The 18,515-nt window shown below is 40.8% G+C and overlaps 1 protein-coding gene across 3 annotated transcripts in view; it reads left to right on the top strand.

Moving 5' to 3' along the window:
• ACSL1 (acyl-CoA synthetase long chain family member 1) overlaps positions 1-18,515 on the top strand; it is an 86,701-nt gene that overhangs the window by 49,282 nt on the left and 18,904 nt on the right. For all 3 annotated transcript variants that reach the window (XM_058023829.1, XM_058023828.1, XM_058023831.1), the window contains 4 exons: positions 8,279-8,506; positions 14,406-14,520; positions 14,881-14,945; positions 16,170-16,271. In XM_058023829.1, the coding sequence (XP_057879812.1) occupies positions 8,312-8,506; positions 14,406-14,520; positions 14,881-14,945; positions 16,170-16,271 (477 nt within the window). In that variant the 5' untranslated portion in view covers positions 8,279-8,311. The remainder of the gene's footprint in view (positions 1-8,278; positions 8,507-14,405; positions 14,521-14,880; positions 14,946-16,169; positions 16,272-18,515) is intronic.

Below are 18,515 nucleotides of genomic sequence, written 5' to 3' on the forward strand. Positions count from 1 at the left end.
TTTCTTGCATCAAGAAATTGAATATAAGAGGGCATCTAGTTTACTGAAAAATACCTTTCTTTTCCTCTTGCAACAATAGCAGTGTTAATAATGCAAAAACTGATACATAGAGTTCCTCATGGCCTCTTGCTGTTACTGCCTTTTTAAAGTTTAAGGATATGTAGCTTGTCTGTATTGGGATGGGGAAATGTTTAAAAGATGGCTGATGGGAAAAATCTAAAGCTTGTCATTCCAAGTAGCTGTTATGTGTAGTGTTATCAATTCAAGGTCTTAAGCAAACAGCCTTAGCCTAGTGTGAGGACTGCATGATTACAATGAATTTACAAAGGTAGCTTCTAAATTTGGTAGATGTTGTTTTACAACTACAACTTGAGCAACATGAGTTTGGAAATAAGTTTTCAGTTTTTGAGAAGGAGACACCTAAGCAGCTTTTTGCTTCAAGGACAAGTACAAGGTTGATATTGGTAGAAAAAACAAACCCAGCAATTTATAGTAGATGGTAAGACAACTTTGAAATATTTTTGTGGGTAAGTGACTTGCCTGTCTTTTGAGCGAAGTCCGTGTAGCTGGCTCTCCTATCTCCTTGCTCCACTAGAAAGGAATACTTCATGGGATTTTTGGGAGGAGGCAGAGGTGGGTTGTACCTTCCCTGTTTTGTGCCCCTCCAGTGGGGCAGAGTAAAATGTTTCCATTCCCTTTCTTATCCTTCCAAGAAAACAGCACTTTTACTAAAGTGAACAACAGAAGGTAAAAATAGATTTTTGTGTATTGTTTTTCTTGCTAATAGGGCTGATGGAATTGGGTAGACTGAAGAAAATTAATAGCAGGAAATTTTTTGAATGTGCAGCAGAGACAAGAGAGATGTTCTGGCCCAAGGGATAATTGCTTGATAAATTTGGCTTCTGGTGGTCTTATGAACAGACTGCCTGCCATGTCCTGCTTCCCTGCTCTGCTAAATTAAAAGTTCAGATATGTTAAACCTTTCACTATGGTAAATATAACCAGCAGTAACTCCCTAGAAATCCTCACCAGTAAGAGGGGTGCTGGTTTATGCATTGGTGCCTGGTTTTGTGGGGGAGTTTACAGTGCTGTGTGGCTCAGGGAAGCTCTGCTGTGCGGCGTTGACCTTTCCAGGCTGTAGGCTGAGCCCTGGCAGCGGATGTGGGGCTTGCGTTTCCGCAGATCCCACCTGACTGCTGCAACAAGGACACTTGATAGTATGAGGCTTCTGCTCTCTTGCTGCCTTTTGTGTTGAGAGTTACTCATCTACACAGAGTAAAATATGATTTCCTACCCCTGGCAGGGAGTTTGGAGGTAGATAATCTTTAAGGTATTTTTCAAACCAAACCATTCTGTGATAGTAATTTTTTTTTTGTTAGGATTTGAACCTTAGTAGTACTGGTAGTTTGCTCAAGACTGATTGAAAACAGCTTGCATGATTTTATAGAGGTGTAGAGGAAAAATGGATTTTGCTTTTGTAGTTGAGCCATTTAAGTGCTATACCAGAGGTGCATGATGTTGTATTTCCAGAAGAGGATTTCACCTTTTTTTATGAATTATTGTTCTTGAACCCATAACTCTTAAGCTTTTTAGTTTGATACTGCATGTGCCATGTTTTGGAAATTTGGCTTCTGCAGTCAGACTGCAATAATAGCCTAGTAAGGTTGAATTAATTTCCTAGGAAAGCAAGACAAAGATGCTTACTATCACTGACTCAGAGTAGATGCAGGCATACTTTAATACCTGTGGTCAGAAGATTGTTCTGTTTGTCATACTATTTTTTGGGCTGCTGGTGTTGGGAGGTCACTCAGTGAGCCAATTGCTTCTCCTAAGTGCTTACTGATCTTGCAGTCTCAGTGTGTGAAGGGATTTGATTTTTTGTAACAACCTGCTGGATGTAAACCCTATCTAGTGCAGTGTGGTGGGGCAGGTTGCCTTCAGCAGGAGTTCAGATATCCGAAGTATGAGTGAGAAACTCCTTCTCACAGAGTCTCAAGTGAGCACTTAAACCATGTGTTAGCTTGATACTGCATACTGGGCTTTGTGAATGGTAACCTTTTCCTGGGAGGAGTAGAATGAGTAAGTTGGTATGATCTACTCACCTTGAGTATGGTCTACTCAGCTTGAGTAGATCATACCAGGAAAAAGCTGTTTGGTTCTATATGGTGGTTTTCATCTAAATGGTGTTTGGAATGAGCTAGATTGACAGAGTAGTGCCATGCAAATCAGAGTTGCAGGAATGCAGTTCTAGTGGATAGCAGCGTAGGCTGAAAAATAAATATTTGCAGGCATCTTATCTGGTTTTTGGAGATGAGAAACCAGCAAGATTGCTCAGTGCCATGATGTGTATGTACAGGCATGGATTAAAGGTAACTCAAAGCAATCATTCTCTGAAAGGTTTTAGTGGTAAGTGTTGATTTTCCTTCATACACAGGGTTACCAAATGTTGTTGGAGGACTGTAATTGCACAAAAGGCATTGAGCAGATTCTTGTCACGTGTTTCAACTCCTGAACTGGAATAAACTCCAGTGACCTCACCAGTGTGCACTCAAATTACTTACTGGACCTCACTGAGAGGCAAGAATCCAGGTGGAGTTCCACTTGATTGCAAGGGGACTGAGGCCAAATGTCTGAGGACAGGCCTGTGACTTTCCTTGTTGGTGTGAACAGAACCTTGACCCATTTCAGATTTAGTGCCCCTTAAAGGTTGCAGCCTTAACTTTGATTGCACTTTATGAGTAAGTCAGTGTCTTAACTTATGGGTCTGAATCCAGCTTGTAGGGTGTTTCTCTCCAGTTCTGCCTTGTCCCAAATGCAGGAAGAGAATCTGAACCAGCAGAGGGAACGAACCTAAACCCCAGTACGTGATGCCCCATGGTTGCTGAGAGCCTGACTTAGGGAGCTGAAGAGGAGTTGGATGTGAGGTGTGCATATTAAGGACCTGGTGGTTCCTCCTGCCTGGGATGTGTTCCTAGTTCTCTAGTTCTTTCCTCTTCACTCTTGCAGGAAGGTAAATAGGTCAGTTACTGCTTTAAAAGAAGGGTTTATAGCTCTCAAGCTTGGCTGGATAAACTAGGTGATTTCTGGGTAAGATTTTTTAAAAAGAAAAGTTGGGGAGGTGCCGAGGGATGAGGCAGAGGAGTGGATTAGACAGTTCAATGTGTTTGGGGTTTTTTCAGGCAAATTTTCTCTGCCTGAGGAGTCATATATGACTCCTCGTATATGACATGACAGGCTGCACCACAGTAGGCATCTTGCTGTCTTGTTTGTTATACAGAGCTTAAACTAGGATTTCTCCTTCAGGTCTCAAATACCAAAGCTCCTTTGCTGTGTCTTGAAGGTGGTTGTGGTTTGCTTGCTGGTTAGTTTGGCTATGTTACAGGTGTTTGCAAGAGCTCAGTCAGATTCCCTCTGACTGCAGGACAGGCAGAAAATCCTGGGAGGATTTGTAAGCAGTGTTTACAGTTTTGTGCCTGATGTGTAGTATTACAGTAGTTCACCCTCTTCCCCAGCTGTGCTGTTGTTTTCTTCTGGGAGCTAATGGCTATCTGGTCATTGAAATGAGAGTTGATCTAGTTGAGAACTTGCATCAGGAATAGTATAGAAAGATTGTTTGCCAGATCACCTCCCTTGTGACTGCCTGGCTAGTGTGGAAAGGGTTGTGGCAGCATCTTACCTAGGACAGGGTGGACTGACTCAAATTTAAGGTGATTATAAATGCAATCTGAGATGAGGATTATGTATTCTGTTCAGACAAAAGGATTTCTTGGGTTAATAGCCAAAGCTGTTTGTTCTACCTGGTTTTTTATACATAATAAAGGGGCTAGAACATGATTCTGCACTTGGTCTTTCAAAGGCTGAGGGGAGAAAGGCTTAAGAAAAGAAGATCCATGGGAGCTGAGCAGTGTAACCTGTAAGAGTAAGTAAAGAAAAACAGACTGCAGTGGCAGGTAGCTGTCAGGACAACTCAAAGGTATGTGGGTGGCTGGTTCCCTGTTTCAGCACATGATAATGAAAACATCATAATGCTATATTGCTCATAATAAGAGGCGGCGTGTCTTGTAGATTTCTCCTCCCTGCAAGAGGCTGCAGAAATAACACAGCCTGTTCTTTTACACCATGTGACGGACCTGCCTTTATGGCAGTGCTAGTGTGTTGTTTATCTAAATATTAGCACAGAGAGAAAGACAGGCCATTGGTTGTTGGGGTTGTTTTCTCTGCGCTGCAGAAGCCGATGGCTGCTCTCCTGTTCTCTTCCGCTGCGCTCGGCCCATGCCTGGCTGTGGGCAGACAATGGGCAGGCTGCTGCCCACTGTAAATAGCCCATTGTACGCCCGGAGTGGGGGCAGCAGAGAGCGCCTGAGCCCTGCCAACTTGGGTCGCTGCCTTGAGATACTGGCTGTGCTGTAAGGAACGAGTCTTGGGTGCTGCAGGGCGGGTGGGTGTGTGTGAGCAGAGAGCTGCCTTTGTCTGAAACTTACAGAGCTCCTTAGCCAAATTGATACGGTGAGTGCTGAGGGGTGCCTTTTTGGGCTGCACTGGGGGAATTGTTTCTTTGGAGGTGGTCAAGACAGATAATTGTCTCTGAGGCAGTTTTGGCTCATTACCCAAACTTCTTTCCCTCTGGTCTTTAAAAAAAAATAGCATGGTCTATTGATGGCATTGAGAAAAAAGTGCTTTTGACCTCAGATGTTGATTCTGCTCTTCCCTCCCCTACATGTAGCAATCTGAGTATTACAGACTGGTACTTTCCATCTGGCATCTCCTTCCTTTTGGTCTTCAGCTGTGTCTCACACTGGGGCTTTGTTTGAGTCTGTCCTGTGGGATCTCAGCACCTCAGGACTGATGTGCAGAGTGGCCGAGACCACCCTTGGGGGGCTTGGGAGTCCTGGGATGTTGCCAGAAGTGTCTGGTGGCTGCACTTTGATCCTACACAGGAGACGACACCTGTATGAGGATGGGAGGATTTCACTGGGGTAAATGGTGAAGGGATAAGTTAGAGTGTAAAACACAGGGTTTAGGATTTCTGTACAGGGGGGTCTAAAGAAGTAAGATGGAGGAATTGGGGCGTGTCCTTCTTCTTCTTCTTCTTCTTGGCCTCCATCTTCTGTGGTGATGTTGGCACTTTGGGATTGGTTATTACTAAAAGTGCACTGGTTAATAAGGGTAAAAGGTATTGGGGAAAATTGATAAATATTGTATACGTAATTTTGAGTATAAAGATAGGTGACCGCCCCGGGGGCTCTCAGTGTGCTCATGGCTGGCTGCTGTGCAGACCTCTGTCGGGCTGAGAGAAAATCTTTTAGATAAACCCTGAAGCCTCTTCTCGTCCTTTGGAGCGCGGGCTGCCCAAGGCCACCCCGGGCCTTTCCAGGTCTTTAAAACAGCTGAGAAACCAACATGTCCCTTGTGTTCCAGATCCTGCTTGGTAAGAAAGAATTGCAGGACAAGAATTTGTGAAGAGAGCGTGGCTTTTTTTACTTGCCTTGAGTGAGCAAACTTAGCTGGGCCCTTCCTTGAGGAAAACAACTGAAAGCTAGAAGCAAGCTCCACTTTGAGGATCTTTGTATCTCAGTGTGAGGACTCTAAACCATTCTCCTTGGTCATGATAAAAACCCAGGGTGTCTGATGATGTTTGGAGCGTGAGCCAGCTAGATACTGAGATGACTTGAAGGCTGGGAGGCATTGAAGCCACTTTTCTTGATGGGGTATATTTGGATGCATGTGTTAAGAATGTGAATTTATTGTCTTGGTTACAGTTGGCTTTGCCCTAAATGCAGAAGATGAGCTCATATGACTTAACAGATAGTGTTAAAGCTTGCAATGACTTAGTCTTGCAGAAAACTGTGTCCTGGTCTTTTGTGTGGATGAGGCAGGAGATACAGTAAGATATTATCTCAATATAAACATAAGCAGCAAAATGTATCATTGGATATCTGATGGTATAACTTGTGGTATAACTGCTCAAGAACAGTTTTATGTTGCAGGCTTCCCTAGAAAGAGCTGGGCAAGGAAATGAAAAGCAGAGGTGTTTCTCTTCTCTTCACCCAGGCTGAAATCATAGCCAGTCCTTGACTACAATGGGACTGTTGTGTGAATTAAATGATGTTTGTTTCTGTTCTTGTTACCTGTAAAGGCATCACAGCCTTTTGAGTAATTCAAATTGCATTGCATTCCTAAATCATAGTGTGTGTGCAGGACACCTCATGACTAATACAGACAGGAAAACAGTTCTAAAAGTCAAAGGTGCTCATTGTGGAGCTTGCTCTTAGCCATTACCCATATCATAGACCCCCTTGTCTAGTTTTATGATGTGGTGTCTGTGATAAATGTGAAATTAACTTTTAAGTCCAGACTTCCTAGTTGGTGAAGAGGTTTTTTTATTCTTACTGTTCATCTGTGTATAGTAAAACTTAAGTAGTAGTTTTCACACCTGTAATGCTAATGAACATGATTAGGGGTGTAAAGAGCAACTGCATGGTGATCATAACTGTTAAATCAAGAACTGATTCCTTTTTTAAAAAAGGAAATTAAGAGCTTGTTTATATATTCAGTTCATCTCTACCTTCAATTGTTACAGCCTGATGTGTTGTGGATTTTGATGATAGTCTGCTGTGTATCCCTGCGCAGATAACAAGAAGACATTTCTGTAGTGGCCCTGCAGTGCCTGCCAGGGTGATGCAGCCCTGTGCCCTAAGGCTGGGCCAGAAGAGAAGGGTGTGTGGAGAGAGCAGTGCCTGCTGCCTGGGGATTGTCTATGGGTCTAGGGCTCTTCCAGAGATGGAACTTGACTCCATCCCAGCTGCCCCCATCCGTGACCTTGCTTCAGCCTGCCCTGTTAACATTGTGAAAGCATGGGCCCTTTGAACCAATTTTATTACTATTTTGCTGTCTCTAGCAAATCTTGTCCAAATACTGGTTAGACTTTTTGTGAACTAGACCTCATTTCTGTTGTCTGGCTGAATAACTGATTGCAGCAGTAACGATCTCAAGGTCAGACTGTAAACTAGAAATTTTCCTGTAGAAATATGAAATGTTAACCGGGTATACTTGGTCTTAAAACGTCTAAACATAATTCGGCACGTTTGGGTGTCAGTCTCATGTGTCACCCTCCTGCAGCGGTGGCTCCTTACACATTGACTGTAGCTGTTAGCTACCTCTTTGACATTCTCTAGGACATTTGTTTCATTCCGTTGTCCGTAGGACATGGCTAGGACCTAAATTACCTAAGTAAATCCATGTCTTTGTTCTTGAAGCCGGCGGGGCAGCGCTGAGCCGTGCCGGGGCCGGTGCCGGTGGGGTGAGCGCTGCCCGCTGCCATTGGCCCCGCGCGGGCCGGCCGCTCCCGCTCACCTCTCCCCTAGTGGGCACCGGCCGGCCCCTCGCCATGTGACACGCGTCCCGGGAGACCTTGGCTGTGCAGGAGAGCACCAGCTGAGCGGACTGCAATCCCTTTTTTTTTTTCTGCAGCTGGTTCTTGCTGTGGAATATCCGTGTCAGTGAGTGCTGGCAGGGAGCAGCTTCTTCCAGCTCTTCTTCTGTGCGAACGTGACAAATCAAATGTGCTTCCTGTGCTTGATTGTATTGCTGCGTGCTGCTGCCGTGGGCCTCATTTGCCACTGCCTCGGTCTGCCTCATGACCAGAGATAAATTACTGCATGGTGCTGGGAGAAATAGGAAACTTGCTAAGTACCATGGGGGAGCTATGGGAGGATATTGGCTTTGAAAACAGCTTGCTATACTGACCTTTCTGTGCATGTCTGAAGGGAGAGTAGAAAAGAGTTTATTTTACTGGAATTAGGACGGGAAAAATCTGCTCCTGCTATGCTGCTATAGGATTGGGATACTCTGTTACATGCAGGCAGGATAACATATGTCCCTGCCCTTCATTTCCCAGACTTCCCTGCTTGATGACTAACTGTTTAAACAGTCTTACAATACATCTGCTCTACAAATAACTATTTTACCTTTGTGAAATTCTCTCCTTTAACAAAAGGTCATCTTTTTTAAAAAATGAGTGCGGTCTCTGCTGAAAGCAATACTAAAAGCCTGAAGAAATTCCCTCTTCTCAGCCCCATCTATTTTTCTGGAATATCAACTAAAAATTGCTTGCTTAATTGCAGCACAGATTTCTAAAGATATTGCCTGCCTAGTGGTGGGTCAGGTTATTTTGACAGTGGGAAGCCAGTAGGACAAAGCATCCATCACTGCCCTATAGCAACAGCGAATCCAAAGCGCATTTCAGATTTTTTTGTGCAACTTTTTTTCGTACCGACAGATTCCAGCAGTGAAACAACTGCAGTGAAGCACCATGCAAGCACACGAGCTGTTCAGATACCTACGGATGCCCGAGCTGGGGGATGTCAGGCAGTACGTGCGCACCCTTCCGACAAACACCCTGATGGGCTTCGGTGCCTTTGCGGCCCTCACGACCTACTGGTATGCAACAAGACCCAAGGCAATCAAACCACCGTGTGATTTAGCAATGCAGTCTGTGGAAGTGGAGGTAAGTGCCACTTGATGGATGCTGTAGTTCGCTGACGTTTGAACCATAATGCAGCACTGAGAGAGACCGAGCACTTGATTTACATTAGGGTGTTTCTAAACCTGTAATGTGGGAAAAATACATTTCTGAAATGTGGCTTGAACTCATTATTTTGGCTTGCTGAATATGAAAACCAGCTTGAGGCCTGAGGAAATAACTTCTCACAGGAGAAGATTCTGCTGAGACAACTGAGCTTCTGATCTCACTAGTGACAAAACTTGTTCATATTACAATTGGCAGAATGTAGTTCTCAATTTCTGGCCGCATGATGACCTATTAAATTAGGTCTTGGGGTCAGAGTATGTATACTGGTATATACTGATTAGGCTAATAACTCTTCTGCTATTTTTAGTGTATAATAGCTGACACATGACACTTTATATTGTGTTACAAGCATCAGGAGAGTACTAATTGTCCTCAGATGATCTGTGGAAAGAAATACTAGTCTGCCAAGATCCCAGCCACAGAGTTAGTTGAAATTAAACCAGCCACCTGCTAAACTCTGGATGTTAGCTTAGCTTTTGTCTTACACTTTTTAGAAACAGTTACTTTTAGGTGGTGGCTTTTAAAAAGTGTAGTCAAATAGTCTGAGTGGGAGAAACTGTTGCTTTGTGAGCAAATACAGACAGCAGATTGCAAGGCTGGTTTTTTGGTTGTTGTGGTTTTATTGATTCTCTTGCTCACTACAGAGTCAAATAATAATTCTTTCAAGAGTGTTCTCTTTCTTCAGGAGAGACAAGGTGTTTTCTCCTTTTGAAGGCAGGGGAGTTTTGGAAGGTTGTGATCTTTCAGGGAGATAAATAGAAAATGTAGAATTATAAAGCTGACAGTTTCTTGGTTTACTGATGATAGAGATTACTACTATAGATTTTTATACATATGTACTTGGCACTGAAGTCTCCCTTTACACTACATTCTTCTGCATGGATAGACTGCATCTAGTTGTCCTGTATCAAATTGAATTAACATGACTTTTGTGCTTAAGACCAGATATGATTACAAACTGATGTAAACAAATGTGGCAGAGTAGGTCAACTCATGAACTCTAGGAAACTCCTGTCCTTACTTCAAATTGGGCACTTTCTTCAGTGTTTTATTGTTTTGAAATTGAAGAATGACACATTAGTTGGCCCCTCCATTCACAGTTTATTTCCTGATCTTCTCAGTGGAGCATGCAGCAAGTGTAGGGACACATCATGTTACTGTAGCACACAATGGTCTGCCATGAGAGGTACACAAAAGGGAAACAAAAAATGCAGTTGCAATGTGATAATTACCAGAAAACACCTAAGTTCAAGCAATGTGTAGAGTGAGGATCTAGGAGTTAGATCTCACTTTGTGGTGAGATTTTCCAGGTCTGTCAGCAGACGTGTAGACGACAGGTAGAATAGTCTTGTAAACCAGCACATCTTGGTTGCTGGAATGAGCTAGCAGTGCAAGTTTTCCAGCTGGGGAGTGCCTCATTAGGCAGTGTAGACTTCAGCAGATTTTTGGGGGGCATTGCATTTTAAGATGGTAAGACAGTAGCTTTTAGCTGGCCATAAATCCCATGACAAATGCTTATTTGCTTGAGACTCTTGACAGCAGTCTCAGTTCACTGCCTTTACTTCTTCAAGTTAAATTACTTGTCACTGTTGGATTCTGAGATTGAAATCATTGTTTGGCAGTATGAGACTTCACTAAGCTACTTAATGCATCATTGATCCAATTACACTAATTGGCTCTCTGATCAGAGCAAGATAGGTATAACAGTATTATTTTTCACTGCCTCTTTAGAAAATGTGTTTTAATGGGCTAAATACTAGTTGGACTTAAATGAAGAACACCTGAATGTGTTAGCATGTTGCAGTGATAAGAGCTCAAACTTAGAGAATATCTTGAAATGAGTTATGATCTGTCCAATTTTGTTTTCATTAATAATGAACTATTAATAATGTTTAAAATGGTAATCAAATGAGAATGTATGCTTTGAATCAAGTTTCAAGTGTATGTTGGAGTTACTGCTCCTATAACAGTGAAAAGACTTTATTACAGTGCTCAGGATTCAGGTTCTCACTACATTTTGCTTAAAATTTAACTTCATATACTCAATTTTCTTATGTATATGTTGAGATGGGTTGTCTTCTACAGGGGGAAAAAAAAATCAAAATACTGCTCTGAAATTGTCTAAACTTTTTTTTTCTGCCTGAACAATAGGATTTTAAAAGGCCTGAGCAGTTGCTCCAAAAAAGACATGTCAGAAGGCAATGCCTCTTTGCTACTGTTTTACTGTCCAGTCTACTTGTTCATTTACAGAAAGAAATTTGAAGTAGACATAAGCTTCTACATAATTCTTACTTGACTTAACTTTGTTAGATGCCAAGGAAATAAAAGTGAGGTCAGTGACTGGAGTAGGGTTTCTACATGTTTTGATATTTTACCTTCATAACTTCATATGGGAGAAAGAAGATCCTATTTACTGTTCAGGTCACTTCCTATCTCTCCAAAACTTTGATTTGGTAGGCCAGCACTGTATGACCCATTATAACAATCCCTTGATGAGCAAAAAGATTGTACACGTAGTTGAAAATGAGTGCAAAGAGTTACTGAAGGGGCAGGGGTTCCCCAGAGCCCCTGTCAGCCTGGCCTTCAACACTTCCAGGGATGTCATCCTCATCTGGACCTGTCTGCCTGTAGATTGCTTCCCTTCCACTGCTGACTAACAGCTGAGTAACTTTGGCTGCTGATTTTGTGTGCAGGTGTATGGCTGTCAAATATATTAAATCTTGCTTTAAAAACTTTTATTTGTTCCAACTTATGCTATGTAGAAAAATAGGATAGAAATAAATATTAGGATGTCAGTATTTTCTAGGAGTAAGACTGGATTTGACTGGCTTTTTTGTTCCCTTAAGAAAAAAAATTCAAATATGGAGAGAAGTATTCAACTCATGAAAACTTTTTAAGTCTTCTTATGTTTTTCTGATTCATTGCCAGAATTCTAGCATGCCTTGTCTTTCAAGAATCACTTGATTACACATGTGCTTATCTCCCTATGAATGATCAGTTTTAGGTGCTGTATGCTTTCTTAGGGAATAACATACTTAGAACTAAATGGCTAGTTTGAAAACTCTGGTTTGTACTACTTGCTGCTCAGAATAAGTATGTTGGTGACCTAAGCACCACTTGCTAGTATATTTTCCCTCCCAGGTAAAGGGAAATTTCTCTCATCCCTGAGGCATGGTGGAGTCTTCAGCATGCCTTCAACATTACTGCTAATCCTAAGAACCCTGTGTCAAGTCCATGGCTTGAACAAAAGCAGTTATTTTATATGACCTGAATAGGCCTTGATAGAGTAATATATACTCTGTTGTAGAATAAATCTGTTTCCTTCAGATGCTGCTATTTTTAACCAATGCCAAGGTTTTACTTAATGACTAGCACTTGATGTGCAGTAGGGTAATTTCCTGCAAGTCCCTGAGCTGCTGCAAGGGCTGCTTTACATAAGTTACTAGAATGTGTTCTCAAATTTATCAGATTTTACTGCCTGGCTATTTTAAGGACAGTTATTAAAACTGGCAACCCTTTTGACTGCTTATCTTTTTACTGGATAAACCTATTCAAACTAACCTGTGTGAAGTCAGCCAAACATTCCAGTCCTAGGATTCAGATACCTGATGGTAATGACCAGTGATTTTTTTAAAAAGTTTGCTGCAAACAGAACTTTCCCTCATATTGCACAAACATTCTGGATAAAGGACTGTTTGGACTAGATCTTAAAACAGTAGTTCTTGCTGCTTTCAAGCAAAATGTAGATGAGATCTGTTGCTTAGTGGATGAGTCAGTTTAGATCTTGCATTATGCTCCTGGTTTGACCTTCAACATACCTGGGAGTATTTCACTGCATCACTGATGTTGAACTCCTTATGGCCTTCATACAAGGAGATGGATGTTTTTCTGAAAAACTTTTATTCTAAGACTGTTGAAAATCTAGTTAATTCTCCTTTACTATAAGAAAAAGAACAAAGTAAGCAAAACTGAAAGGTGATTGTTTCCCCTTACTGAAAACTTATAAGAACCAATGGCAACTTTTCAACAGCAGTCTGTTAGAGAGTTCCTCTTTTTTCAGGACAGTGCCATCAGTCTTGTATCTCAGCAGTGTACTGTCTGATAACTCATATTCAAATTTGGTTAGTGCCTCAGGCCCTGGAAAAGTTGCTTTTGTGGTGCTGTGTAATAGGGTGTGTAAACAAAACAATAGTAGCCACATGAGGAGAAGCAAATACTTCTTGACTCCTCTTGCTGAGGAATGGCTTAGGCTATTGTATTTCACCTGATGAGGGAATTATAGCACGTCAGATGTGGCACATGTGATACACTGCACTTGTTGATGTTACCCGTGGCCATGGCAACAAACTATATTGTGTGATCTTTCTTAGATTAGCTCCAGAGTGGCAACACTGGGAAAATCTATAAGATGACCTTGATTATCCAAGATCTGAGAACCCAGTGAAATGAAGCAAGCAGTCTTGCTTTTCTTTCCGGGCAGAGACATGTGCTAGTCGTCTGTTAATTTCCTGTAGAGTAGATGTTGGTTTGAGAGCAAGCAGGCTCTTGAATTTCTAATGTTACGAATTTTTAGAGGTAAGCTGCTCATTAAGTTGTTCTGGGTCATGTTCACAGTGTACGTTTCTGCTTGCTGTCAAAGGAGTGGCAAGCTCTGCATTACTCATACTGTTTTGCTAAAACAAGTTAGGCTTGTTTTAGTGTAAAAATATTTTTCCTCTCTGTGCCTTTTGTGTGCTAGCTGATTTCTACAGACATGGGTGATATGACATCTTCTGTACACAAACTTGGATTTATCTAGCTTATACATGAACAGAGGGTGTCTGGTCTTCCAGAATACTTTGAAAACAGGAGAAGAATCTATGACTGCATATGAAGAGATTTGAGTTGTGGAGGATAGACTAACTAAATCTGTGCCTGAATTGTCTAGGGTTTGACTTTCTGAAAGAGCCAGAAATTTATTACACTGATAGAGAAAATCTTATGCAGTGTTTACTCAAGATCCTCTGTTTAACCAGCTGGGCTGTTCCTGATAAAAACTTGCTTGTAGGTGTCTGTCATCATAACAGGACTAATTAAGAACTGTGGCCTAATAGTAATTGCATAATTGTAGTTTGTGAAACTTGATTGCTCTCTATAAAATGAGGTTATTTAATCAGTCACTCTAAAAAAGGCAGTGTTATATCGGAATTATTAGATTCTTGTGTTGACTTCCAATTTTAGCTTCTCTAAGTGCTCAACAACTAAAAAAAAATGGTGATTTCAATTTTCAAGATAGTATTGTCTTGACTGCATTTAAATAAATCTTTTTTGTAAGATGCAACTTTTAATTGGATTAAAGGACTCTATCTGGAACAGAGTATTTTGCTTATGAGAACACTTGTTTAGAGTATTGGTGGCCATGCTTAAAATCATTTAGTGTTTGAAACCACATACTGAAGTGTGATTATGTTCTGTCGTCTTAATTAGAAAAATATATTGGGATTGCACCATTAATATTCTGTCTAGACTGCTCTGAGACTGGATTTAGGAAGCTGGATGAAATTAATTATGGCCTATATTGCACTAATGGAGTAAAATATTTCTTAAGAAAGTGCTTTTGACAAAATGCCCCTTCTTAGACTTTACTATTCTCATTTGTTCTGTGCTATCATAGGTAGCTGGGGAATAAGATTTTGGCAGGTTTTTAGTAATGTAGGGAGCAGTTTGACTCTTAAAACAATGTCCTGGAAAACCTTGCATAGTTCTCAAGCTCTCTCAAGAAGAATATTCCTCCCAGCCCCCAAGGGTGTCTGACCTTTCTGCTTGCCTTTCTTAGGGTGGTGAGCGTGCTCGAAGGTCTGCTCTTCTCAGCAGCGACCAACTGCTGTCCTACTACTATGATGATGTGAGAACAGTTTATGATATTTTCCAAAGGGGTGTACAAGTATCAAGTAAGTCTAAAATTAAAGATAATATTTTAAATATGTCAGGAACTACGTATTTGAACTCTTTTGAAATGCAGCTGGGCATAGGGGGTCTCAGTCTAGCAGTATGATGGATGTATTGGATGTGAATTTTCTTGAGGACAAAGGAAATGCTATTTTGTGAAAGAGTTCTGTGAATAAAGTCAGTGCTGTATTCCTTGGCCTAAACTTTGTAGCTTTTGTCATTCTCAGCTTCCTTCCCTGAAAAAAACCCATTTTTCATCTGAAAGTGTCTGCTGAGAATCTAGGGGCTTAACACCAAGAGTGGTATCAGGACAGAGGAGTTGGAGTTGAATTTTGAGGGACTATTTCTTTTTTTTTTTTTAGATAATGGTCCATGTCTTGGGTTTAGAAAACCAAACCAGCCATATGAATGGATCTCCTATAAAGAGGTAAGTAGTCTTTTAGTGCTAGACTTGCTTTTGTTTGCTGAGACCATTGATACAACATCCAGTAATGTGATATAACAAATTTGAATTATTTATATGTTTTCAAGTAGTAGCAGAATATTACAGAAAGTTGCTAGTTCCTATTACAGTGTCTTAAAGGAACAGCCTTAAACATGTGCAAGGGAGAGAAAGAAGAGCACCTCCTGCACCTGTTTTGTGAACCCCGAACAATTCTGAAATAAAACTTATCTTGGCATCTCAATGCTGAATTGTTTAGAACTTGGGCGAAGCTCAGCTCTGAAGTAATGTTCAGGGGCTCAGACTGTGCTTGCTTCCAGGAGGCTCACTTTACAGGAGTTCTGTCTACAGGTGATGTTTGGGCTTCCTGACACCTTGTCTCCATAGTCTGAATGACAGCTGTGTAGGGTGCTAGCAGATGTGCTTCTAACTAGCAGCATTCTGCTTCTTGATCCCTGAAAATATCTGCATGCAAATCTCCATTAACAGCTGTGCACACTTAGGTTGTTCCTGATTTAATCAGTTGGTCTTCAAATTTGCATAAACCTTGCCTATTGCATACTGTTAACGTCATTAAACACCTTCTGTGTACAACAGACCTCACTTTTTTCCCAAGGTGACTTTGCTGGGAATTTGTTAGGCATACCTCTTTTATTAAAGCTTTGCTTTTGGGGTCTTGTGACTAATATGGTTTCAGGTCATGTGCTATACAAAAAGAATTTCGAAAATTGCCTTCCCAAGCTTTGTTAATAGAACTAAGTGGGTTTTGGCTCCTTGTTCTATTGTTTTTTCAAGGGAGAAATGCTACTCTCATAGGCACAAATGAAGTAAAAGAAGGGTGAATGTAATGCCTGTGATTAAACAGAAATATTATGTATAATCATTCCAGGGTGACTTCTTGGGTTTAACAAACATACAGCAAAACAGCCTTTTCTGTGTTTGTGTGCTGAACCTCTAAACTTATACTTAACACTTTCAAGTTTGACTGGATCAAGTGTTTCTTCTGCTGCATATTGAGTGCAAGTGTAGTAATTACAGTCAGTGCCATGTAATGGCACTGCAATGTTTAGGTTATCAGAGCCACAGAGGGCATCCAAAATAACCTCAAAAACTTCTCTCTCATTCATACCAATTAATTGTTGAGGAGAGTTAGCAATTATGAGCTTGCTCTTATTTTTTTTTGTTCCTCCTCTTTTTTTGCTCCTCCAGGCTTCAGACAGAGCTGAGTATGTGGGTTCTGCATTACTGCACCGAGGCTTCAAACCATCTCATGTTCAGTACATAGGAATCTTTTCACAAAACAGACCTGAGGTAATTAAACTAACATTTTGTGTATTTGTGGTCTGACCATTACTAAAAGGGCCTACTCCTTTGTCTCTTGTCAGTGTACTTCCTACTGAGAGCCTATTTGGTGTTAGGAAAAGCCTAAAGGCTGACATTGTAGACCCATGAGCTATAGACATGGCACCTTTTACCTAAGAACCAAAACTAGTAGTTGACATAATGTCATATGTGGTTGTGTTTTCGTTGGGGTATTTTTTGGTTTTTTGCCCCTAGAGCTAAATGCAGAAAACTAGAGAGCAGAAAAAAAAAATCAGGGAATTCAGAAGAACCTAATTACCTTGTTTCCATGTTATAGAGGTGGCTTGTTTAATAGGAAGTGAATGTAGTTCTTAGTGAATGTAAACACTGCTTAGTTTCTCTTTAAAAAGTAACATTGGACAACCTAGACAGTTGTAAGTGACAGGAAATCACAAGGAGGTGTTTAAACTTAAAACACCAAGGAAGAGTTATTGATTAAATATTTGGACAAAAATGTGTTAAGGTGATAATTCTTGCTTCTGCCAGAGGCCCTGGGAACAAAGATTCTGGAAGGGGAAAACTGCTGAAGGCAAAAATTGGAAATTAATTTAATAAAAATGGGTAGAAAGACTGAAAGTGACACAATGAAAAATCACCTGAGACAGCCATGGGGATATTCAGCTTGATAGTGCCTATCCATTTTAACCCATAAAGTGGTTCTAGATTGCCCTTTCTAAAAAAATTATGAAATATTCAGTAAATATATGTTCTCTAGACTTATTTATTAAATCTGTTTTATAGGACTGAATTTTTCTAACCTAGATTTGTGTTTAGTAGTTTGAGCTAGTACTTGCTGCACTGAGCTAGTTCAGTGTAAACCTCTATTAAGACAGGGGACTGCTTCTTACCCTTTATCAAAAGGATACTGTCCCTCTTGATTAAACACTCCTGTTTGTGTTTGCCATCATCAAAGGACATCCACAGTTCTGACAGGGTTAGAAGTTCTATCAGTGTCTCAGTCTCTTGTTGTCACTAAAATGCAAGCTGCATGACAAGTGACTGTGGCTTCCTTCTTCCTCTCTCAGGCTACACCCTGAGAAACTCCCGAGCTCTAAAGGAATTCTATTTCTAACACCTGTAGATTTATTTCTGTAATTAAGAAGGCTGGAATGTATTCAGTTAGGAAGCTGTTAAATTATATGGAGTTACAGACTTCACAGTTCAGCTTCCTGTGCATACAACATGATGAACCAGAAGTAAAAAAGGGAGACATGTTTTTGTTGTGCCCATTTGAATCGTTTCTCTAGAGAGCTAAGTGTGCATGGTCTCTGCTGGGTTAGGGTATTTCTGAAGGAGAGCATGGAGTTTTGCTCTCTCTGATTATAAAAATAAAATGCTTAAGTTGTATTGCTTTGAGTTAGGTCAGGAATGAGATTAAAAGATTTTTTTTTTTTTTTTTAACCAGCAATTTCAAATCTGGGATTTTCCCAGCTCAAAACTACTGGATGGGTGTTGTGACTTACCAGTCATAATTACTAATCCAGACAGGAGAATATGTGAAGTTTTCTTTTTTGGTGTGAAATTACTCACATTTGTTATTTCAGGGAACAGCTGCTGGGGAAATCCCCTAATGGGGAAAATCCTGGCAAAACCAAAACTTGGATTTGTAAATACAAGTATTACTTTGAGTTCCTGGAAAAAAAAAGAGCCATCTCTTCTGGAAGTGGAGAGGTTTTGTTTTGATGGAGAGAAAACACAACAATGAAGTATGGTTTTCCTAACAGAAGATCAGAACTATGTCAGAAAAGAAACTAAAAGTCTGACTGTCTATATTTAGTACTAGTTGCTTGCTTGGGCTTTGAGAGAACTTGAGTGTCATGGTTTGATATTTACATTTGCTCATAATTTTAGATGCAAAATGGAAAAAAGTGTCTTGGTAGCCCAGAAAATAAAGATGCTGGTTGTACTGTTGAGAATGATGTGCAAGAGTTGTTGGAGGCTGCAACAAGAAGCTTTTATGGCTGTGTGCCACATCTGAAGTCTTTGTAGTAGACCCCCCCCTATTAAAATAACCTCTAAACTTGTGGCTGCTGAACAGCAGCTCAGTTGTTCCTTTTTTACATGTCCTGGAGGATGCCATTTAACAAGAACTACTCAGCAGACCCTTTTCATGGCTATTATGAATGTGCCTGCTTAGACTTACCAGTATGTGTAATGTCTTAATGAAAGTCTAGTTACCTGCTAGCTGGCATT

The sequence above is a fragment of the Melospiza georgiana genome, chromosome 5 (genome assembly GCF_028018845.1).
Source record: "Melospiza georgiana isolate bMelGeo1 chromosome 5, bMelGeo1.pri, whole genome shotgun sequence".
Taxonomy (NCBI): domain Eukaryota; kingdom Metazoa; phylum Chordata; class Aves; order Passeriformes; family Passerellidae; genus Melospiza; species Melospiza georgiana.